This window comes from Panthera uncia (assembly GCF_023721935.1).
Source record: "Panthera uncia isolate 11264 chromosome E2 unlocalized genomic scaffold, Puncia_PCG_1.0 HiC_scaffold_19, whole genome shotgun sequence".
Classification (NCBI taxonomy): domain Eukaryota; kingdom Metazoa; phylum Chordata; class Mammalia; order Carnivora; family Felidae; genus Panthera; species Panthera uncia.
Genome location: NW_026057588.1, coordinates 21,119,674 through 21,142,938, shown reverse-complemented (window position 1 = coordinate 21,142,938; position 23,265 = coordinate 21,119,674). Strand labels below are relative to the sequence as shown.

At 33.9% G+C, this 23,265-nt stretch overlaps 1 protein-coding gene across 2 annotated transcripts in view; it reads left to right on the top strand.

The window, feature by feature from the left end:
• The first annotated feature begins 221 nt into the window (after positions 1 to 221).
• The window catches only part of URI1 (URI1 prefoldin like chaperone), a 79,396-nt gene continuing 56,352 nt past the window's right edge, over positions 222 to 23,265 (top strand). Inside the window, exons 1-3 of one of the 2 annotated variants that reach the window (XM_049621810.1) lie at positions 222 to 1,272; positions 14,756 to 14,834; positions 16,169 to 16,304. In XM_049621810.1, the coding sequence (XP_049477767.1) occupies positions 14,832 to 14,834; positions 16,169 to 16,304 (139 nt within the window). In that variant the 5' untranslated portion in view covers positions 222 to 1,272; positions 14,756 to 14,831. The remainder of the gene's footprint in view (positions 1,273 to 14,755; positions 14,835 to 16,168; positions 16,305 to 23,265) is intronic. The other variant, XM_049621809.1, reaches the window with a different exon arrangement.

The following is a 23,265-nucleotide window of genomic DNA, read 5'->3' as shown; positions in this document are numbered from 1 at the left end:
ATACTTACTGAGAGATCTTCATTCTAAGATGGACTTTTTATGCTGAGTTAATGTGTAGTATGGCTGGGTATCTGATTACAGCATGTATTTTGGTACAGGATTGCTGCCTTAGTATTTAAAATGTACCAAAAGGGGACATTTATTTCAGGAATTAAATGTTATAATAGGAATTTAGTGACAGCTCCCCCCCCCCCCCCCCGGCCAAAGTCTTGTGATTTTGGGGTAGAAACATTGAGCAAGAGAGACAAGAGAGAATATTGGTGTTTAGAATAGTGAACTAAAGCAATGTGTTTCAAACGAGATAATAACTGCTGTCTTTTTTACATGGCCTTGTATTGAGCATTTTGGCTTGTATCCCTTAGTTTCTCTGTCTCTAAAATGGTGCTACAGTATTTGAGATTATTGTTTAAAATTTTTATTAATGGGTAAATTGAAAACAATTAGTAATCTTTGAAAAGGGTATTATTTTTAAATTGCCATTCAAGTGTTTGTTTTTCCTCATTGGTTAGCATTGTTCCCTCCACCCCCCCCCCCCCAGTATTTTGAGAATCTGCTGAAATATCTTTAAGAAAAGCAAATAACTCTTGTTCTTAATTTTATTGTTTTAACATTATAAACATAGTTTAAACTGGCCATTAAGTGCCTAAAATTTTATCAATTCACTGAGGGAACAAATGGGCTGTTCAGAGCATCTCTTTATCCCAAGTATTTCTTCTCAAAAATGTTAGTAGAAAAATATCCCTGAACTCATTTTTAATGCATCAGAATAAAAATTACAGGTTAAAACATTTGGAGATATAGTGACAAAATAAAATATTTTTACTACTGTCTTTTTTTTTTTTTAGTGATGAAACGTGGATGTTACATTGGTTTTTTGTTATTTATAACATTTGCGTATTCTACAAAATATGTAACGTTGAAAGCAGGTCTGTAGATTGTACAAAATACTAGTTATCTTATATCATATGTCACCTAATAGTTATGAAGCGGGTTTTGTAGCAAAGTATGAATCGGAAGGCTGTAATTTGTTCTGCAGTTATCAGCCTGCATTAGGGGTTATGATAAAGTGTGCTGCTTAAAAACTAACAGTCACATCTCTGTGCATTTGACAAATAAAAATGTATACCGAGATGCTATTAAATCTGTAAAGCCACTGTTCTAGTTTTCTGATACACTGATTTTGTAGCTTTGTGTATAGCCCTGTTTTTTCATGAGTAGTTATCTGTTTTCATGACAGGTGGTCACTAACTGCCAAGAGAAAATCCAGCATTGGTGAGTGAAAGATGGTTTTATATTATTTCTGAAATACTGATGGGGTCATCTGTTTGTATTTAAATAAAGTGTGTGTTATTTTTTTGCAACCCATAATTGAATTCTTCTAGTAATCTCCATTTTGAATGCTTTTGATACTAATTTATATTGTCCTTCACTGTTTACTGAATTACGTATTCCCTGATTTCCTGAAATTGTGTCACCATTTGTGTTTATTCTAATTGCCTTTTTTCCTTTCCTTTTTTTCAAACTAGCATAGTATTAATATCATTATGAGATAGAGACTGAGACATTTTTGAACATGCGTTATCACAGAGCACTCTATTTGGGGAATATTCTTATATTTGTAGTAGAATAATGATTGGAATCAGTTGTTTTAAAATAATGATGGAAATATCCACATTTCCCTGAAGTTTGAAAAATCTAATTAATTGCCTACATCCCAGAGCTTTCTTTATGGACTGCACTTTTTTACCTATTTTAATGTGCTAATCTTTAGTTAATAGGACAATGCTTGGTAAATAACACACTTTCCTAAGTCTTCTGAGGAAAAAGCTCAATTTAATGGTGAATAAAATCTTATATTATGAGTTGTCATGAGATATAGCTGTTGATCCTACAGATTCAAATTACAATATATCCATGCTGTGTTTACGAAGATTTTACTGAGAGAACAACAGGAGCTGTCTTGATTATTGTCTGCAGGGTTATTGCAAAATCATGGTAACTGCCCCTTTAGTGGTGAGATTAAACCTTTGGTTATACACCATCAAGCATATAATATTTTAAATTTATTTTAAGAGGCTTTTTCTTCATGCCTGAGAGATCTCCAAGGAAATAATTTATAGTTAGTATATATCAAATGTTTTTTGGTTTAAATGCACATAGGCTGCAAGCAGTGGATAAGAGTGAAAATCGGTGCAATCTGTACACATCATCTTATTAAATTCTGACTATTGGCGTGCAGAAAATAATCTAAAACTAATAATATCCACTTTATAAATAAAAATTCCGGGACTTCATAATTTTCAATAAATGCAGTGTTGTAGTTGCATCTACTGTAGTGTAAGTCTGTCAACATTTCCATGATGGACGTTCGCTTTTCATTACACATTCAGTCCAGGTTGGAACTTGAAATGTAAGTAGTTGGCCAAAGATTAATCATTTTCCCCCAACCCCCACTAATTTGGCCAGAGAGATTCATTTTACAAATAATTCCGGGGAAATTTTATTCATGTGGACTTCTCTCTATTGGTTTGGTAAGGAATTCAGGAAATCAGTGAGAGATTGGATTCACTCAGAACAGATACTAATTGACTGATGCAAATGTGTGAATAACTTGCTTCTGGTTTGCTTTGCAAGATTCTTTCCCTGTTAGACTGAAAATCCTTTGAGGCCAAGGGACATATTTTCTTTCTTTTTTTTTTTTTTTGTAATCCACAGCACCTCCTACTGTGTTTGGCATATTATAGGCACTTAATAAATGTTTGAGTAAGTGAAGACCAAATATATAACATTATAAATGATAAATGCTATATATAACATTTTAGTTTGCAAGTACTGTAGCAGTGCCCAGCCCTGGTAAACACAGACAGAAATGTGATATTTAATTCAGAACATCTTCATGTGACTCTCAATTTCAGTTGCCAGTTTTCCAAAGCTTTCCCAACTACAGAAGCTTAGATATTTATCTACACATATCTTAAAGTAGTGTATAGTACCTTATTTATATGTTAAAAATTTTAAATAAATTTTCTAGTTAAAATTTGATTTTTCCTCTATCATTTCTAATATGGCTCGGGAAACAGACTTTTCTGTTTGTTTTTAATGAGGATCTGATACTGCTAGAATGTAAATGGCCAGTGAACTCAGCAATTTAAAAAAACTGAAACCAAAGTCTCTCTATTCCTCTGAAAGCCAGGAAATAGCTATTTGGGAGCATTGTGGCATTCTCATGATATTTTTATTCTGTTAATTCCACAAACAGTGATTGAGTTCCTACCATATGCCAGTATTGTGTTGCTGTTTGGAATTGAACGACCCTGCCATGGAAGAATTCATAGTCAGACACTATACAGGGAAATCACAATAATTTTGGGCTATTTGCAGAGAGCTAGGAAGCAGGAACAGAAGCTGGAACCATTCTTAAGGGTGTCTTATAACTGCTTCTAAAAGCATGTTGCTTTTCAGTTTTCTTTAGCCCTTGGCTTTAGCCTAGTCTAAAATACAATTCATATAGTTAAGCTCCCCCCTTCTTCATGGGATACATAATATACATACATAATAAGGAAAAACAAAATACATGATTTTTAAAAAATGCTTTCTGATGCTAGTGATGTTTATACTTTTTGTGCAGTTTTAAAGCATTATTTAAGGGAAAAGTAATGAATATTCTAGGCTTCAAAAGTAATCTTATTATTTTTTTTTTTTAAATGTAGGACAGGAAGTAAAAATATTTGTAGAAGTGTAGGGGTAAAAATGGCCTGGGGCAGACAGGATATGCCCCCCCCCAAAAAAAAAAAAAAAAAAGAAATCTCTTCCAGGAAATTAATTCAAACTGCAGAACTTTGGTGAACTAGAAACATTTGTAGTATTTGTTTAGTTAATAACAGATAGTGAGGAAATGTTTAAGCCTAATAGTTGAGAATTTGTGCAACACTTTTACAGCTAACAGTGGTTTACAACTTAGTGAAGATTAAAAAAATTTAAGTACAACTTTTTTTTCTTAAAATACATTTTACTTAACTCCAGAAATAAGGTTTTTTAAAACCCACACACTATTTTCTCATTAAAATATGGATATACTTTCTACTGTTTAATGCACCAGGGCCTGATTATTCTGTTTATAGATTATCTGTAATTTTTTATCTTTTTAATTCTTCCCTAAAGAGCATGGGATTCAGAGTCTCAGACTTGCATTTGAATCCTGTCATTTACTAACTGTAACCTTGGGTGAATTACTAAGATTCTTGGTTTTCTCCTTGTAAAGTGACTACGATACTACTTAACTTGAAGATCGAGTGAGATAATGTCTGTAGAACACCCAGACTGGCTCTCAATAAATATTAATAGTAGCTCTGAAATCTTTTTTGGAAATTTAATTGTCAGATGAATAAAGAAAACAAAAAAACCTGTCAAAGCTTTGTAAATATTCCTGAATATTTTGTATTCATGCCATTATCTTCTTTTATCATGATGGAGAGATGGCTTTCTAAGCAGTGTTATTAAAGCTTTACATTAATGTTTTAGATAACTTTTTATTTGGAAGAATTTCAGACAAAAGACGACAGTAGTATTGTGAATCCACTTGTACTCATCACTCAGCCTCAGTAATGATCAACTCATGGTGTCATTTGAGTGTTTGCATTTAAACAGCTTATCCTACCCTCTCCCCACCCCCAACTATTTTGAAATGAATCTGAAAATGTATTCCATCTAGAAATACAGTATATATCTTTAAGACATAAAGCTTTTAAAAATTTAAACTAAAATTTTTAAAATTTGTCAGTATATTTATATAGTTCAAAATTTAGGAAGTTCTAAGAGTGTAAATGGTGTGTAGTTTTTCTCCTGCCCTTATCCCCCAATTCTCATTTATCTTTGTAAACAACTGTTTTTGGCAGTTTCTTGCAAATCTTTTCAGAAACAGTTTTCATAAAGGATATATGTGTGTGTATATGTATGTAGGTATATGTGTGCATGTGTATTCATCCACGTTTTTATATATTGTTCTCCCGCCCTTTTTGGCAAAAATGAAATCAGACTGTATACTGTTCATTTGATTCTATACCTTGGAGTTCATTCTCAATTATTAGTTAACTCTTATTCTTTATTTCATTTCCATAAATTTCATTGTTTTTTAAAGGTCTAATTTTTAGAGTTACCAAATAAGTTTTGGTACTGATTTTTTAAAAAATAAATGATGATATTATTAAGAGTATGGCTTTACAACTCAAAATATATTCTTCCCAAGCTGTTAAGTCCATATTTATTATTCCTTAATAAAATTACTCCAAAACTTAGTGGCTTAAAACTACGACCATTTGTTTGTATATGATTCTGTGGATGTACATATTGGGCTTGACTTACCTGTTTTGTCCTTCTGCTACTCTTGTTTGGGCTCACTTGTGTGGTTGCAGCCTTTTGGTGGCTGCGTCAGCTGAGTTGTCCAAAATGGCCTCACCCATAGGCCACAAGTTTGGCGGCTAGTGCTGGTTGTTAGCTGGGCCTCTCTCTCCACGTGCTCTTCTATCTGGTTCGCTTTACATGATGATCTCAGGGCAGCAAGAATGGAAGCTGCCAGGCCATATCCCATTGGTCAAAGGAACTCACAGCCTGGATTCAGAAGGTGGGAAATAGGCTCCAGTTGGTGGGAGGAGTGAAGAATTTATGGTTATTTTTAATGCATCATAGGTATTTACTTGTATTGAATATGTCCCACAAGAAAAAAGTTCCATTACTTGTGTTGACTTGTGAGAATTTAATGAAATATGGCATGTGATGCCTGGCACATACATACACATCATATGTCTGTTAGGCATTGTTTGTAACCATAAATTGGATGCATATGAATTGTGAACACTTCACTGTCATGCTTCCTTTAAATCATGTTAAGAGAGTTTTAAGTAGTAAAGATACCTACAAAATTACTTGAAGCAGACTTAAATGAAAATACAGAAAAAGGCATTTTATGTTGTTCAAATATTTAATTTTGGAAAGAATAGATTTAAATATGGGCATACAAATGCTGAAACACTTGAGCATGCGAATTTTATTTATTTTATTTTTAAATTTTTATATAAACTCCAGTTAGTTAACATACAGTGTGATAATTAGTTTCAGGTGTACAGTCTAGTGATTCAACACTTACGTGTGACACCCAGTGCTCATCATAAGAATTTTGAGAGAGGGATTCTAAAGCAAATACTTGGCATTTGTTATTTTTTTCAAAGGAAAAAATACTGTTGGGTAACTAGTTTCTAGTACGGTCTATAGTCAAAGTATATAGTAGGAAATAACCAGAAAGCATACCTAAATGGTTAAAAACACAGATGAAGATTTGTTTTTTGTTTTTGTTTTTTTTGGGATTCCTCTTTCGAGTCAGGCGGTGTGGATGGATGGATGTGTATATCTATCTCTGTCTGAGGTTTTTAGGGATTCTTTGCCCCACAGAAGCACCGAGCTATTTCATCATAACAGTTCATAACAGTGCTATGTAGTCTGTGGTATATTTCTCATGAATTACCTGAAACAGTGCTTTCCTGACTTGACTTCATCTACTTATATAAAACTTGTTTTATTTTATTATGCATAATCTATGAAATATTGATTTGCATGCATTTAAAACTTTAAATTTATTCATGGTGATGACTTCATTTTTCAGTGTCAGGTAAATTTCAAAACCATGTTTTTCATAGTTCCCATTTTACTGACCAAAAGTTTTTAGTCACTATTTTGTATAGGGCCTTCTCTTTGGGCTTTTTCATTTTCATGTGTCTTCCCTACTCCCATCCTCACCCCTGGTAGAGCAGGGAGCAACTTCCAAACTTCTGAAGATTTTCCGTGCTTCTGTTGTTTGTTGTTGGAATCTCTGTAGTTATTTAACAAAGTGTCCTTAGGGACAAGGACAGAGGGAGGAATCATATATAGTAATCCCTTTCTTGGCCACTCTTAAGTTCCTGCATAGTTTTTTTTTTGTTTTGTTTTTTGTTTTTGTTTTTTGTTTTTTTAATGGTATGGTATCTTAGTACTGAATGTGGACGTTAAGTAAGTTTTGGAATTTCTGCGTGTGATGTTTCAAAACAAATTAAGTTGCAAAAAAAAAAGATTCAAATTGAATGTTTTTTTTTTTTATTAATTTTTTTTTTAAGTTTATTTTTGAGAGAGAGTGACAGAGCATGAGCAGGAAAGGGGCAGAGAGAGGGAGACACAGAATCTGAAGCAGGCTTTAGGCTTCAGGCTCCAGGCTCTGAGCTGTTAGCACAGAGCTCAACGCAGGGCTTGAACCCACCAGCTGTGGTGAGATCATGGCCTGAGCTGAAGTCAGATGCTCAACCAACTGAGCCACTCAGGCACCCCCAAATTGAATGTTTTAAGGATGATATTTTCATTAAAAAAAAATTTTTTTTTTTTTAACGTTTATTTATTTTTGAGACAGAGAGAGACAGAGCATGATCAGGGGAGGGGCACAGAGACAGGGAGACACAGAATCCGAAGCAGGCTCCAGGCTCTGAGCTGTCAGCACAGAGCCTGACACGGGGCTTGAACTCACAGACTGCGAGATCATGACCTGAGCCGAAGTCGGCCGTTTAACCGACTGAGCCACCCAGGCACCCCTAGGATAATATTTTTAAAAGCAGAATCTGAATTAGGTTTTTAATTTTTTGTCCTGAGTATAAAATGAATACACATATATAGAAAGGTTGAAATAAGAATAGAATAGTGATAAATTTACTCATAATTCTAAAGAGAAACTAATTCTCCCTCTTTTTAAAACATTTTGTTTTATTTGCTTCAGCTTCTTAATTCTGTATGTGTATTTATGTCACCAAGGTCAAACTGTAAATGCTTTTGTTTTTTAAAAAAGTTAATGGTTTTTAAATTGCTGTTAGAATTTGTTACTTCTAGTAGTCCCCTAGCCTTTGTATCATTTTTGTAAGAGCCACAGTAGTTTAATGCTTGATGGTTTTCTGAAAATAAAATGGAAAATAATGCATTATAGAGGATTTTTTTTATAGGGGAGTTGTTTTTTTTTTTTTTTTAAATAAAAGGGAATTTTTTAAGGGATTTTACAAAAATCCCTAAGTACATCTTGTCATTTATAACATAGTCTTTGATTATGTATTATTCACGGTGTTCATATATACATTGTTTGGCTCACAGTTTCCCACATCACCTTAAATCCGGTGACTCTGATTGATGCTACATCTCAATTTGATTTGGCATACATAATGACTTTTCAAATCCTCTTCTTAACTGTATTGTTTGACAGCTACATCTCCTTGCGTTTTGAGGTTTTTCATTTTCTATTCATGTTAATTTATTTTTTTATAAGACAATATACAATAAAACTTTTAAGCACTGAAGAGTACCATGTGGGGATAAAGGTGTGAATATGACAACAACAGTGCTTGAACAAGAGGCAGAGCACTCAGTGATAATCCAGAGTCTTGTTCCTTTTTGAGGTACAAAAGTCTAAATTCTGATACACTAAAGGTACTTGACGGTGACTAAGGAAAATGTAGGCGGTAAAAAGATTGAGGCATGAGTACAGTTTAATATTTTTACTAATTTATATCGAACTTGACTACATTGGCAGTGGTTTTCCTGTTTTTATTTAAATTAACTGAGTTAAAGATACTTTTGAGAATTTTACATATTTAAAAACAGGATTGCTCTTTTTTTCTGTTACAAGACCTCTTAAAAAAAATTATGACCTCAAGGGATTTATGAGTGGCTTCTACTGAAATTATATGCAGATTATAGGGCCTTTTATTCTATCAGGAAAGAATCTAGTGGGGTTTTTAATCATTTTATTTTATTTTTAAATTTTTTTAATGTTTATTTTTGAGAGAGCATGCACTCGTGCGCACAAACGGGGGAGGGGCAGAGAGAGAGGGAGACACAGACTCCAGGCTCTGAGCTGTCAGCACAGAGCCCAACACCGGATTTGAACTCAATGGACCACGAGATCATGACCTGAGTCAAAGTCGGACGCTCAACCGACTGAGCCACCCAGGCGCCCCAAGAATCTAGTGTTTTTATCAGTTTCTCATAGGTATCAGTGACCTTAAATGGCTGTGAACCACTGCTCTAGGAAAACAACATACAAAAAGTTTTCTTTTTTCTGAAATATACTTTAGAAATAAAGCATAGAAAGTTGAAAACAAAATGACAAAACCTATAAATTAGAATCCAGAATGGCACAAACATTCAGAGCTTAAGTGAGTTATAAACTTATAGCTAAATTCATTTTTTCTGAAAGGCTTTTTTCTGATTTGGTACAGAAATATGTATCAGTTGTAAAAAACTTGGAAAATAAACAAAATTAAAATTATCTATACTCATCACCCAAAGCTAACTGAACTAGGAAGCACTTTGGGGCATTTCTTTCACACTTAGAGTGATGTGTTTTTGTGTAATTTTTAAATGTTCTTCACATTTGCATCTCATTTTATTCTTAGAGTGAAAGAACACTAATGAATGAAGAAACAGGTACCCATGATAACTGACAAGTCTGAAGTCACATGTACATATTTGTTGGTAGAACACTCGAAACAATTTCCTTAGTCCCAGCTTTGCTGTGTATAATCCATCATACTCTGTTGTCTTATTGTTGAGACGTTAAATTGAGGAAATCTAGCAGAATGTTAGCTGCATCTGTCTCTCTTGGATAATTTTCTTTTGTTAACTTTAGAAAAATTAGAAGTATTTATATTTAGGTTCATTTTTGTATCTGTTTCTAATAAAGTTTTTTGATGGATTCATAAGTATAAAGAACATGGAATATTTCATCAGTGTCTTCTGGTAGCATAAATTTCCTAGGTATAAAGAGTTGAGAAAAAGGAGTATGCCACCATATTGCCTGAATTTTGTTGTAGATTTCATTTAATGGTATTTTGCCTTAACCATTTAACAAAAAGTAATAGAAATTTAACACAGATACATTTTAATCTTTAATGTGTCTCCCTTCTCACCCAAATTGTAGATCCTTTACAATGTAAATCCTTCTTTCAAGAATGTTTTCATTGTTTAATATAACCTTAACAATTTATTTAGACTTTTTAAGAGAATACTTTGAAAAAAAATCATTATTCCTTTCTTTAGTAATAAGAAGACTTTCCTCTTTACCTGTATATAATCTGTGCCTATATTTTCTTAATTTTAGAGATAGAAGCCCAGGCATCCCTCAAGCTAGTGGGTTTTTAACAAAGAAGCAATGCAAAGAAATAAAACAAGGCATGTTATATTTGAGTGATGATCCCTGCAGCATATGGCATAAGGCTTGGTAGCAGAGGAGAAACTCAATAAATGGTGAAATGAATTAAAACAAAGATTTTCTTGAATTCTTAACAGGAAGTTCTAATGTGGGTATGATGGACTAAAAATCATTTCTAAATAAGATTATATAGTTACTTAGATTCCAGAATCTTTGGGTTTTATAATTTCTTAAATTAAAAACTTAAAATAACTCTGTCCCAGATTAATCCAGATATTAATATGAATGTAAAGCCCTTTTCCTTCCAGCCACCCCCCCCAAATAATCATTTGATGTTTCCTGCTTTTTATGTTTAGGACATTAGGTAAAGGAGAGAGAATGGAGATTTAAAAAAACCCAAAAAACCCTACAGGCTTAATGTCACTATTTCTGCCTATTCCAGCTTACTACTTTTAGTTGAAATTAGCAAAATCTTATTTCAATCAGTTATTTAAATTTTATTTCCTTTTTTATTATATAAAGATGAATGTTGGATTGGAGACTTTCTTCTTCCCTCAAACAAGGAATATAGAACTTTTTTTCTTTACAAAGATTTGTCAGTTGCATTTAAGAAGAAGATTAAAAATATGGACTCACTCTCATATTACCTCCATCTCCTTTTTAATATTTTATTATGAAAATCTTCAAACATACAGAAAAGTTGAAAGAATTGTGTAGGTGAACCTTGATCATATACCTATCCTTATCTCAAGCCGTTAATCCCTTTTTCCCTGATGCATTTCAAAGTAAGTCAGTGTACTTCACCTGTAAATACTTGAGCATTCACATCATTTAACTTGCTCTCATACTTTTCACAGTTTTATGAAAATAAGGTGTTTCTTATGGGATTTATCCTGATTCATCCTTAAGGTTAAAGCTAATTTGTAGTTGTGCTATGTCCTTCTTTGCTTCTGCTTTTTAAAACAAAAGGTGCTTTTCAAGGCGTATAGCACATGATTAGCAAGATTCAGAAGAAGATTGTAAAGTTTCTTACATATGACTTAGTGCAGTGCTTTAGTTCTTAACTTTTTAAAAGATTTTTAGGTGGGGCGCCTAGGTGGCTCGGTCGGTTAAGTGTCCGACTTCGGCTCAGGTCATGATCTCACGGTCTGTGAGTTCGAGCCCTGCGTCGGGCTCTGTGCTGACCGCTCAGAGCCTGGAGCCTGTTTCAGATTCTGTGTCTCCCTCTCTCTCTGCCCCTCCCCTGTTCATGCTGTGTGTCTCTCTGTCTCAAACATAAATAAATGTTAAAAAAAAAAAATTAAAAAAAAAAAGATTTTTAGGTAATCTCTATACCCAACATGGGGCTTGAATTTACATGTGATCAAGAGTCACATGCTCTACTGACTGAACCAGCCAGGCACCCTGAATTCTTATTTTCTATAAGGAAAATTGCAGGAGGATATCTGTTGTAAATTAAATCTTCTTTATTAGATAACTTTTAAAAGTTAAGAATCGAAGCCTGAAACTAATCTGTAAGTATCAGATATGATGAAGACCTCCAGGTCTATATATTATAAGTAAGTAGGCTTGAGTGGTTTATCTCTGATGATATCTGTGCTTTATTTCCATTTGAAAAAAAATTAAGCAATTCCCTCTTCTGAATACATATTTAAATATGACTACAGTGTCTAAAAAGTACGTGTTTCTAAGTAGTAAAATAGAAAAAACAAACTCTTCAAATTTTGGTGCAAATAAAGATCCCCTACTTACCTTCTGTAACACAATAGTTCTTAGATTCATTCTTGTATTTTCTGCTGCATAGGCTTTATGATCTTTAATGGGATTATTTAATCCCTGTTGGAGGAACTATTTGTAGAATAGACAAACTCTTTGACCAAAGTGCTTGATCCTGGATATTTCTACTAGTGGGACCTTTAGAGAAAGAGCTTCTCAAGCCATAATTTCTCCCAGGGACACTGCTTGTCTCCTACTTGCCTCCCTTCAGAAAATAATTCTGCATGGGCTGCATTTTAAATTTTTTCTTTTCTTTTTGTTTTTGTTTTTGTATTTTTAGAAAACAACTCCGAATTTATAAATAGCAACTCTGATCTTAAACTGTTCTCCAGTATATCCACAGCTTTGTTCTAGAGAGAATCAGTGATATGTTTAAAACTGAACATACTTGATTTGGAGTATTGACATGGATCTCGTCAGTGGTTCAATCTACTCTTCTTTTAATATACAAAAGAGATGTTTTAGGGAGTCTCCTTTTTCCAGGTGTAGTTACTAAAATAAAACATACTGAATGCTAACTTTAGTTTTTTTTAATCTTAGGTATTTATTTTTATTTACTTTTTATTTTATTTTTATTTATTTAAAATTTTTTAAAAAAAACATTTTACTTATTTTTGAGAAGCAAGAGAGCACAAGAGTGAGCGTTGTGCAGGAGGAGCAGAGAGAGAGGGAGACAACAGAATTTAAAGGAGGCTCCAGGCTGCATTGAGTTGTCAGCACAGACTGACGTGGGACTCGAACCCACTACATGAGATCATGACCTGAGTTGACGTCAGATGCTAACCGACTGAGCCACCCAGGCGCCCCTAATACTAGCTTTTTAGCAGTCGCAGAAACATTTAGACATCTAAGCTGATATATAGTCCTTGAGCATTTGCTGAATTACTTATCTAAAACATACAAACTGTTAGTGTTTGTTAGATTTAATAATGAGTGTTTACTATGTGCAGGTATCGTACCAAATCAGTTCTTTATAGACAGTATCCCATTTATTGCTCACACCAACCGTATCTCCAGAAGCCCCCTGAATGGTAACATTTAGCTCTACTGTCCTTCAAGAAGTCCTGCTCTTTGTATCAAATTGAATGAATTTAACACAATGGAATTTTACCTTAGTGGGTAATAGTCTTTCTTGAAAATTTTTAAATTGGTGTTTTTTGATAGCTCATGAAGGATATTGGATACTCAACATAGATGTTATTGCTAAACCCTTTTTCTTTCTCTTGAACCTGAGAGATAGTTAGGCATTATTCAGGTTTTTACCACTGAAGATGTTAAGACTAGGGTTAGTCTTAACTGGAGCTGGATTCACCCCCTAGCCTGACTTCAAAGCCAAGCTCTTTCTGGTATGTAGCCCTGGGCATGAAGCCTTTTTAAATCATTTTATTTTTATAAAAACTTATCCAGAAGGATGATTTTTCCCCCCCTTAAATAGAATAAAGACATTTTATGTTTATAAAATATTTTGAGGGAACATTTTACAAAAGCACTTGAACACTAGAAAATAAAAAAGCTCGCGTGAAAGAATGTAGGTCAGAAGACCTAGGATAAATTCATTGCTTGCTGCTCTTTTGATCAAGGCAATCTGATTTCTCTTAAATTGTGGTTTTCCCATCTTCCTTCTACTTTTTTTGAATAAGGAAAATGTTGATGAGTGACATTTACTATAGGAATATTTTTAGGATGAATAACATAGTATATATAAGTGAAATTCCTTGATATTTTTCAGACCAAATAATTTTTATTAATTATGCTCCTCTTGCTTTATGGGCACGGAGGAGTAAACTGAAATCAATTCCAGGATGTTTTTAGAGCAGTCATTTTTATTATCTGGAGAGCGATTATCTATGTTGCAATTTATTCTAATTTCAGTTTGGCAATATGTACATGTTTTTAAAAATTACTTGCTGAATTGGTGAGTTTTTGTTATTTTTTTGTAAGTTGAAAACACCCCTTTGCTTTAAAATTTTGCTGTGCACACACTGGTTTAGCCTGCAGCCTATATTCGCAAGGAACCCTTTGAAAACCTAATTTTCAGAGAAGGTTTGAAAACAGGCATCTGCATGAAGGACTGTTCATTTCCAACAGGTGTAAGAACTGGGTTCATAATGTGGAAACATATGACCATCTCTGCTCCTATATCTTTTGGTTGTTTGAAATTAATTTATTAGGTAGCTCTGTCTTGATATACCTGAAACAGGCTCCAAAGCCACATTTGTATTACCTCTGCCTAGTTTTTTCTAGCTCCTGGTTGATTCTCCCTCACCTTAATCACATTAGTATGAATAACTGAAGGGTTATTACACAGTTTTCAGCTTTAAGTTTTCAGAGGACTGAAGCATCTGGTCGAATTTTGGGTTCATGCTTTCTGCTCTGCAGCCAGAGCTTATTTCCTCAAGTTTTATTAAATCCCTTCTTCCTTCATTGTAAGTCCCTCTTTCCTCTAAACATCAGGCCCTTCCTCAGTAGTATCTCCTTTATTTACATATTTTATTTAGTTCAGATGATCTTCTACCTTACGTGTGTTCTCAAGACGTGTGTTCTAGTTCTAAAACCAAAGTCCTTGAAAGGCTTAATTCTTTGATAACTGTATGGTTGAATAATGCCACTGCTAAGCTTGGTAAACATAGGATTTTAAAATTAAAAAATACTTTAATATTTAAATTGCTAAAATTGGGTTTTTGATTAGTTTGTCTTTTGATACGTAGTCTACTCGAGGAATTGTTAATTTGTGTGTTCATTTAGTATCTGCTATTTTTTCATCAACAGGAAGAAGGTAGATAATGACTATAATGCCCTTCAAGAAAGACTCAGTACCTTGCCTGATAAGTTGTCTTATAATATCATGGTATGTTTGGTGTGTTGCTTTTAAAGTAGTATGCTGTTTCTTATAAAGATACTAACTATGTAAAGTAAGAAGATGTTTCTTTGCTTTATGTATACTGATTCACAAATTGACAAGCTAATAGTATCTGAAGTAACTACCATAGCAAGAGAAGTTGTTTTACTTTATTTATTTATTTATTTATTTATTTATTTTTATTTTATTTTTGGGACAGAGAGAGACAGAGCATGAACGGGGGGAGGGTCAGAGAGAGAGGGAGACACAGAATCGGAAACAGGCTCCAGGCTCTGAGCCATCAGCCCAGAGCCTGACGCGGGGCTCGAACTCACGGACCGCGAGATCGTGACCTGGCTGAAGTCGGACGCTTAACCGACTGCGCCACCCAGGCGCCCCTGTTTTACTTTAAAACAATCCACTAATTGTTGTAATAGTTGGTATTTACTTTTTTCTTTTTTTTTCAGATTTATATTAAATTATCACATTTTGGTAACACAAATGGCATAAATGTTAGAACAAAATTTGACAGATTTGGTATGCAAATTTACTTGTGTTAGAAAACTGTAATTAAGACAGAAATATGGCACTTAGTCGTTTCCTGGTAGCCAGAGCAGGAATAGACCATAATGTTGTATAATTCACAGAATTACATCCTAGAACATTGATTTTTTATAAAAAGGTACTGCTGATTTTTGTCTGAGTGATCTTCGTATCGACATAGTGATCTATTTGTGAGCCCTGGATTAGATTCTTTCATTGCATGAATTTTCTTTTTCATGAAGACTTTGTTCTTAATTGCACTAGCCCAAATGTTTTGTAAATGTATTGTTCTTTATTATACTAGCCCAATTATTTTGTAAAATTTGTAGACTCATTAAAGCTATTTGTTAATTCCAGCTTTGTTTAAAAATGGTTATTTTTTTAGAAATAATTTTCAGTTTTTTTAATCAGAGGTATTCTTTATTAACTTAATATTTCATTATTAGTTTGCTTTCATTTAGATTTATGAATGAACACAAAGTATAAACATTCAGAGATGGTGCTAATTTCTCTGAAAGCTTATGTAAATGTGCAGATTGCTTTTCTTGTTTTAACATTGATTTATTAAACTAAAGCAATTTTGTATATGTTTTCCTAGTGTAACTTTAATGTTAAATTTCTATGAAGTTGACATTTTTTCTTAGTGTCAGCACAGAGCTTTTTAATGCTAAGTGTGTCATAAAATGTATTTTTTAGTGTTTTTAATTTTTTTGCCTCCCTTCCTCTCTCCCACATCCATCTTCTCTCTCTCTCTCTCTCTCTCTCTCTCTCTCTCTCTCTCTCCTTTCTTTCAACAATAGGTACCATTTGGCCCCTTTGCCTTCATGCCAGGAAAACTTGTCCATACTAATGAAGTCACCGTTTTACTTGGGGACAATTGGTTTGCAAAGTGCTCAGCAAAGCAGGCTGTGGGCTTAGTCGAGCATCGGAAAGAACGTATGTACCAGTTACAAATGATGTATCCCTGCTGGATGTTTATTAGTTCACAGAGTGCCAAGCTGATACTAAAAGTATTGTTCATGATGTATTAGTCCAGACTATTTGTGATTCCGTTGAACTGTAGGTAGTTTGAGTAGAACCAACATTTGAGAATGTAAGCTGGAGAATGGAACATCTGAGTTGGAAAACCCACCCACATTAGTATGTTTTCAGAAATTACAAAGTATAAAAGTTGTTAATATGTGGTTTTATGAGTAGAAGTTGGGAAGACATAAGATTTGGGGTCATTTTACATTTTATAATTTGTTTCAGGTGCTTTCATAAACTTACTTTTGCTTTTAATTCTTCAGTACACAGAAGGAATTTCCTTTTCTTGTTGAACTAAGAGAGATACCTATTAGCAAAAGTAGAAACAATTTTTAAACATGCTTTTTGGTTTAGAAGAAGTCATATTTTCATCTTACAGAGGAGTCCAGGTGTGGAGAAGTTGCTACCCAAAACAGAGCCCTTATACTTGTTCAGTGATTTGAGGCCTCTGCCTCATTTTATTGAGGTGGTTCTTTAAGTTTTGTTTGTCTGTGATACTGTTTGTTGGTGTATACATATGCACATACTCATGTTGTAATTGGATGGGTTTGGCTTCAGTTCTAGCGTAGTTGCATTTTAAAATTAGATTTATTTAATATCTATGTTTTTATTTCTATAAAGCTTAAATTGATAGTGTAATATCACCCCTACCTGCTTTTTAACCTTCTAGTTAAATGTGTGTCTGAAAATAAATTTTTGAGGATTCTTCTGTATAAATGAGGTCATATAGATAAAAAGCGGCTGAGTTTTCTAAAGCTGAAATTATTTCTCCTATACATTTGAGTGAGTACTAGTTAGAGGACTCATTTACTCAATGAAATTGTGGGATCTATATTTGGATACTCTAATTGCAAATCAACTCCTATAAGTTTATAATTGATAACATATTTTGATCTTTTGTGACACTAATCAGAATCTTATTGTTAGGCCTGTATATAATTTCTAGCAATGGTAATTCTTTTGGCATTACTTCATGAAAATAAGTCATGTACATTAGAGGAAAAAGAATGAGCATAATTCTTTCTTAAAGGCCTTCCTTAGTGGGGAAAGCATTCTTATTTACTAGGGTGGCTCTGCTGATATGAAATCAGTTCATAGTCTGTTGAACGTTGTTCATTTTGATTATCATATGGATATTTCAGCAAAGAAATCTTTAGAAATCAGTTATGACTTCATATATTAATGAGAGAATGCTTCTAGTAGAATAGAGCTCTAGAATAGAGAAGCATGTTTTGGTAAATCATTTTCCATTGTTAAAAATGTTTTTGGGAAATGACCAAACATGACTTTTGGGATCAGTGTTGATAAAAAATAACTTTCAGAATACATACCTATACATTACATTTGAGAACCTATTATAAATTCTGAAAAGTTGTTTTATTCACACAGTTTTATACTCATTTTAATAACTAAAGAAAATGTTTAGATATATTGTGATATCTAACATTTATTAAGAAAAGATACTTTATTTTTCTTATGGAAGAAGAAATATAACAAATTAAACACATAGTCACCTACCTCACTGTTGACAGGGTAATTGGAGAAGGTGGAGGGAGGTCTGCATGTTTAAAAAGTAGTCAAAATTAAGGACAAGAATGGACTTACAAAAGGATTCAGAGGAGGTGTCTCTAAAGGAGATGATCTTTAAGAGTGTCCCATTCTTTTGTGCTCACATCTTGCATTTTTGCCATTTAACATGAATATGATCAGCTTTTTAAAATTTTTTCAAAAATTTTAAGATTATTAGAGTGAAATTGACTTTTTAGTTTGGTATACTGTTCCGTGAATCACGACATAAGTAAAGATTTATTTAACCATTGCCACTATCAGAATATAGGATACAGGATACACCAGTCAGGGCAAACTCCCTCATGCTTTCCCTTTGTGGTCACACCCTACCTTTGTAAGACCTGACAATCACTGATCTGTATCTATTACTATTAATTTTACCTTTTCCAGAATGTTGTAACCTTCTGAGACTGACTTCTTTCACTCACCATAATGCCTCACTTAAGTTGTACTGTGTATGAAAAGGTCATTCTTTTTTACTGCTCAGTATTTTTCCATTATATTCACGTACCACAGTTTTTCTATTCATCCATTAGAGGACATTTGGTTTGCTTTCATTTTCTGGAATTACAAACAGAGCTGACATGAACCTTTGTGCTTTGTGTTACTGTTAAATTTCTTTGCTGTTGATAAAACACCTACAAGTTAGATTACTAGGTCATATGGTGAGTGTGTGTTTAGTTTTTAAGAAACTTTCAAGCTCTTTTCCAGAGAAGCTGTATTGTGTAACATTCCCCCAGTCCTAGCAGGTATGAAAGCCCTAGTAGCTTTGTGTCCTCACCAGCATTTGGTGTTAGTTTTAAAAATTTAAGCCATTTCAGCAGATGTAAAGTGGTTTTAATTTGTATTTCCCTAATGGCTAATGATGTTGAGCATTGATTCATGTACTTACCTGTCATTTACGTATCCTCTTTGACCTGTTGAAGTCTTTTGCTCACTTTTAAAAGTTTGGTTGTATTTTGTCTTACTCTTGAGTTTTGAGAGTTCTTCATATATTCTGGATACAAGTTGTTGGTTAAATATGTGATTTGCAAATATTTTTCTCAGGATGCATGTTGTCTTTTTATTCTCATAACAGTTTATTTCCAGAGCAAAGTTCTTAATTTTGAAATCTAGTTTATTTGTTTCTTTTATGGATGATGTGTTTGGTGTCATATCTAGAATGCTTTACCTAATCTCAGTTCATGAAGATTTTCTGTTTTCTTCTATAAAATGTTTATAGTTGAACATTTTATACTTGCATCTGTGACCCATTTTAAGTTAATTTCTGTACAAGGTGTGAGGTTCAAGTCTCAGTATTTTTCCGTATGGATGTCCGGTTGTTCTAACGTCATTTGTTGCAAATCCTTTCTTCATTCAGTTGCCTTTGTACTTTTATCAAAAGTGAATTAGTAGTCCACATCACAAAAGGATACCATTTCATCCCAACTAGAATAAGCTGTAATTAAAAAGACAGACAATAACTTGTATTAGAGAGGATATGGAAAACTCAAACCTCATACGTTAATGGTGGGAATGTAAATTGGTGTAGCCACTTTGGAAAACAGTTTGGAATTTTTCATAAAGTTAAACATTGAGTTTACCATATAGTTCTTTTCCACACCTAGGCAGTATACCCAAGAGAAAGTAAAAACATGTGTCTGCACCGAAACTTGTACATGAATATTAGTAGCATTATTCGTAATAGCCAAAAAGTGTAAACAACCTAAATGTCTGTCACCTAATGAATAGATAAATGTGAATGTTGTTTGGCAAGAAAAAGAAATGTGCCTTGAAAACAATATGGTAAATGAAAAAAGCTACAAAAGACTACATATTATATGATTCCGCTTACATGAAATATGTAGAATAGGCAGTTTATAAAACAAAAACTCTATTAGTAGTTACTTAGGGCTAGGAAGGTATGGGGGAAATTGGAGAGAGACTTCATTTCTTTGAAAAGGTTATATTTGGAGATGGCACAAAATTTAAAGGATTTCTTTGAAAAATAAGTATCCCTTCTCCTGTCCCTTAGCATCCATTTGGTTAACTTGGAGACATTACTGTTACCAGGATCATACCATTTTGTGTGTTTGCATCTAAAGACTTATGCATTCCTAACCCATTATATACACACCTACTGAAATGGTAGCATGTTTTTTTTTTACATCTTGCTATCTTTGTTAATGGCTGCAGAGCATTGTATGGGTATGACATAATTTATTTAGCTACTCCTTTTTTGATCATAATGATAAATAATAAGATTATCTCCCACTCAACTGACTTCCCTCCTTTTCCCCCATTCTCCCTCACCTTTTCTCCCTCTCTTCCTTCTTTCCATCTGTTTATTGTGGTAAAATGTACATAAAGTTTATCATTTTAGCCATTTTTAAAGGTACAGTTTGGTGGTATTAAGTGTATTTATGGTGGTTGTTTAACCATAATCACTATCCATCTCAAGAACTTTTTCATTTTCCCAAACTGAAACTCTGTATTATAAACAGTAACTCCTCATTCCTCCCTCCCAAGTAGCACCCGGTAAGCAATATTCTACTTTTTCTGTCTATGAAATTTGTTTATTCTAGATACCTGATATAAATAGAATCATAATATTTGTCTTTTAGTGACTAGCTCATTTCACTGAGCATAATGTTTTTAGGATTCATCCATGTTGTAGAATGCATCAGAATTTCCTTCCTTTTTAAGGTTGAATTATATTCTATTGTATATATATACATTTTGTTTATCTGTTCTTATGTCAGTGGTCACATTGGTTGTTTTTACCTTTTGGCTGTTGTGAACATGGGTATAAAAAATATCTGTTCAATTCTCTGCTTTTGACTGAGGTATATATTCAAAAATGGAATTGCTAGGTTGTATGGTAATTCTATTTTTTTTGATTCAATAATTTTAATGTTCATTCTTGATATTAAAAATTAAATAGGACTAGATAGACATGTCCTTCGCCTGATATGTATTTATATATCTCAACCAAGAAGACTGCTTGCCAAATGGCTTGCCAGATGACTTGCCAAATGACAAGCACTCCTAATAAAGAACATGGCAAAAACTTCCATTTTTACTAAAATTATCTAACATAGGTCTGAAGGCACTAGTCAATAATTCTGAATAAGAAGAATCATCAGGGGACTTGAGCAGTCACAGAAAATCTTACTATAAAGCTATTGTAATTAAGAAATATATAGACACTGGAACAGAATAGAGAACACAGAGGAATCCACACATGTATGTAAATCTGAAAAAAGACAGAAATGCCATTGCAGGTCAAGAGATAAAGAATAGCTTGTTCAATAAATGCTACCAAGTAGGACTGCCAGGTAGAATACAGGATGCTCAGTTAAATTTAATTTTCAGATAAACAACAAATAATTTTTTAGTATGCATGTCCAAAATATTGCATGGGACATACTTATACTAAAACATTATTCATTTTTATCTGAAATTCAAACTAAACTGGTTATTTTATGTATTTTTTTATTTGCTAAAATCTGGCAACTCTAGTGCCAGGCCAGTGTTACTCATGTGGACAAAAGTTAAAATGGATTTGTATCTCATTTTCTGAGATGATTCTTTCTTTTTTTTTCTTTTTTCCACATGGTAGGAATTACCATGTGGTAATTTACATGTAATTAAATTTACATCCAAGTTAGCGTATAGTGCAACAATGATTTCAGGAGTAGATTCCTTAATGTCCCTTAACCATTTAGCCCACCACCCCCCCCCCCCCCCCCCCCCCAACTCCTCGAATAACCCCGCTTGTTCTCCATATTTAAGAGTCTCTTATGTTTTGTCCCCCTCCCTGTTTTTATATTATTTTTGCTTCCCTTCCCTTATGTCCATCTGTTTTGTCTCTTAAAGTCATTATATGAATGAAGTCATATGATATTTGTCTTTCTCTGACTAATTTCGCTTAGCATACTACCCTCTAGTTGGATTCACGTAGTTGCAAATGGCAAGATTTCATTCTTTTTGATTGCCGAGTAATATTCCATTGTATATATATACCACATCTTCTTTATCCATTCATCCATCTATGGACATTTGGGCTCTTTCCATACTTTGGCTATTGTTGATGATGCTGCTATAAACATTGGGGTGCATGTGTTCCTTCGAAACAGCACACCTGTATCCCTTGGATAAATACCTAGTAGTGCAATTGCTAGGTCGTAAGGTAGTTAGTTCTATTTTTAATTTTTTTGAGGAACCTCCATACTGTTTTCCAGAGTGGCTGCACCAGTTTGCATTCCCACCAGCAGTGCAGAAGATCCTCTTTCTCCGCATCCTTGCCAATGTCTGTTGTTGCCTGAGTTGTTAATGTTAGCCATTCTGACAGGTGTGAGGTGGTATCTCATTGTGATCTTGATTTGTGTTTCCCTGATGATGAGTGATGTTGAGCATTTTTTCATGTGTCGGTTGGCCATCTGGATATCTTATTTTCAGAAGTGTCTATTCATGTCTCTTGCCCATTTCTTCACTGGATTATTTGTATGTTGGGTGTTGAGTTTGATAAGTTCTTTATAGATTTTGGAGACTAACCCTTTATCTGATATGTCATTTGCAGATATCTTCTCCCATTCTGTCAGTTGCCTTTTAGTTTTGCTGATTGTTTCCTTTACTGTGTAGAAGCTTTTTATTTTGGTGAGGTCCCAATACTTCATTTTTGCTTTTGTTTCCCTTGTCTCTGGAGACGTGTTAAGTAAACAGTTGCTGCAGCCAAGGTCAAGAGCATTTTGCCAGCTTTCTCCTTGAGGATTTTGATGGCTTCCTGTCTTACAATGAGGTCTTTCATCCATTTGAGTTTATTTTTGTGTATGGTGTAAGTAAGTGGTCCAGGTTCATTTTTCTACATGTCGTTATCCAGTTTTCCCAGCACCAGTTGCTGAAGAGACTGTCTTTATTCCATTGGATATTCTTTCCTGCTTTGTCAAAGATTAGTTGGCCATACATTTATTTGTGGGTCCATTTCTGGGTTCTCTATTCTGGTCCATTGATCTAAGTGTCTGTTTTTGTGCCAGTACCATCCTGTCTAGATGATTATAGCTTTGTAAAAAATTTTTTAATGTTGTATTTATTGTTGGGAAAGAGCCAGAGACAGAGCATGAGTGAGGGAGGGGCAGAGAGAGAAGTGGGACACAGAATCTGAAGCAGACTCCAGGCTCTGAGCTGTCAGCACAGAGCCCAACGCGGGGCTTGAACTCACAAGTGGTGAGATCATGACCTGAGCCGAAGTCGGACACTTAACTGACTGAGCCACCCAGGCACCCCTGATGATTACAGCTTTGTAATACAGCTTGAAGTCCGG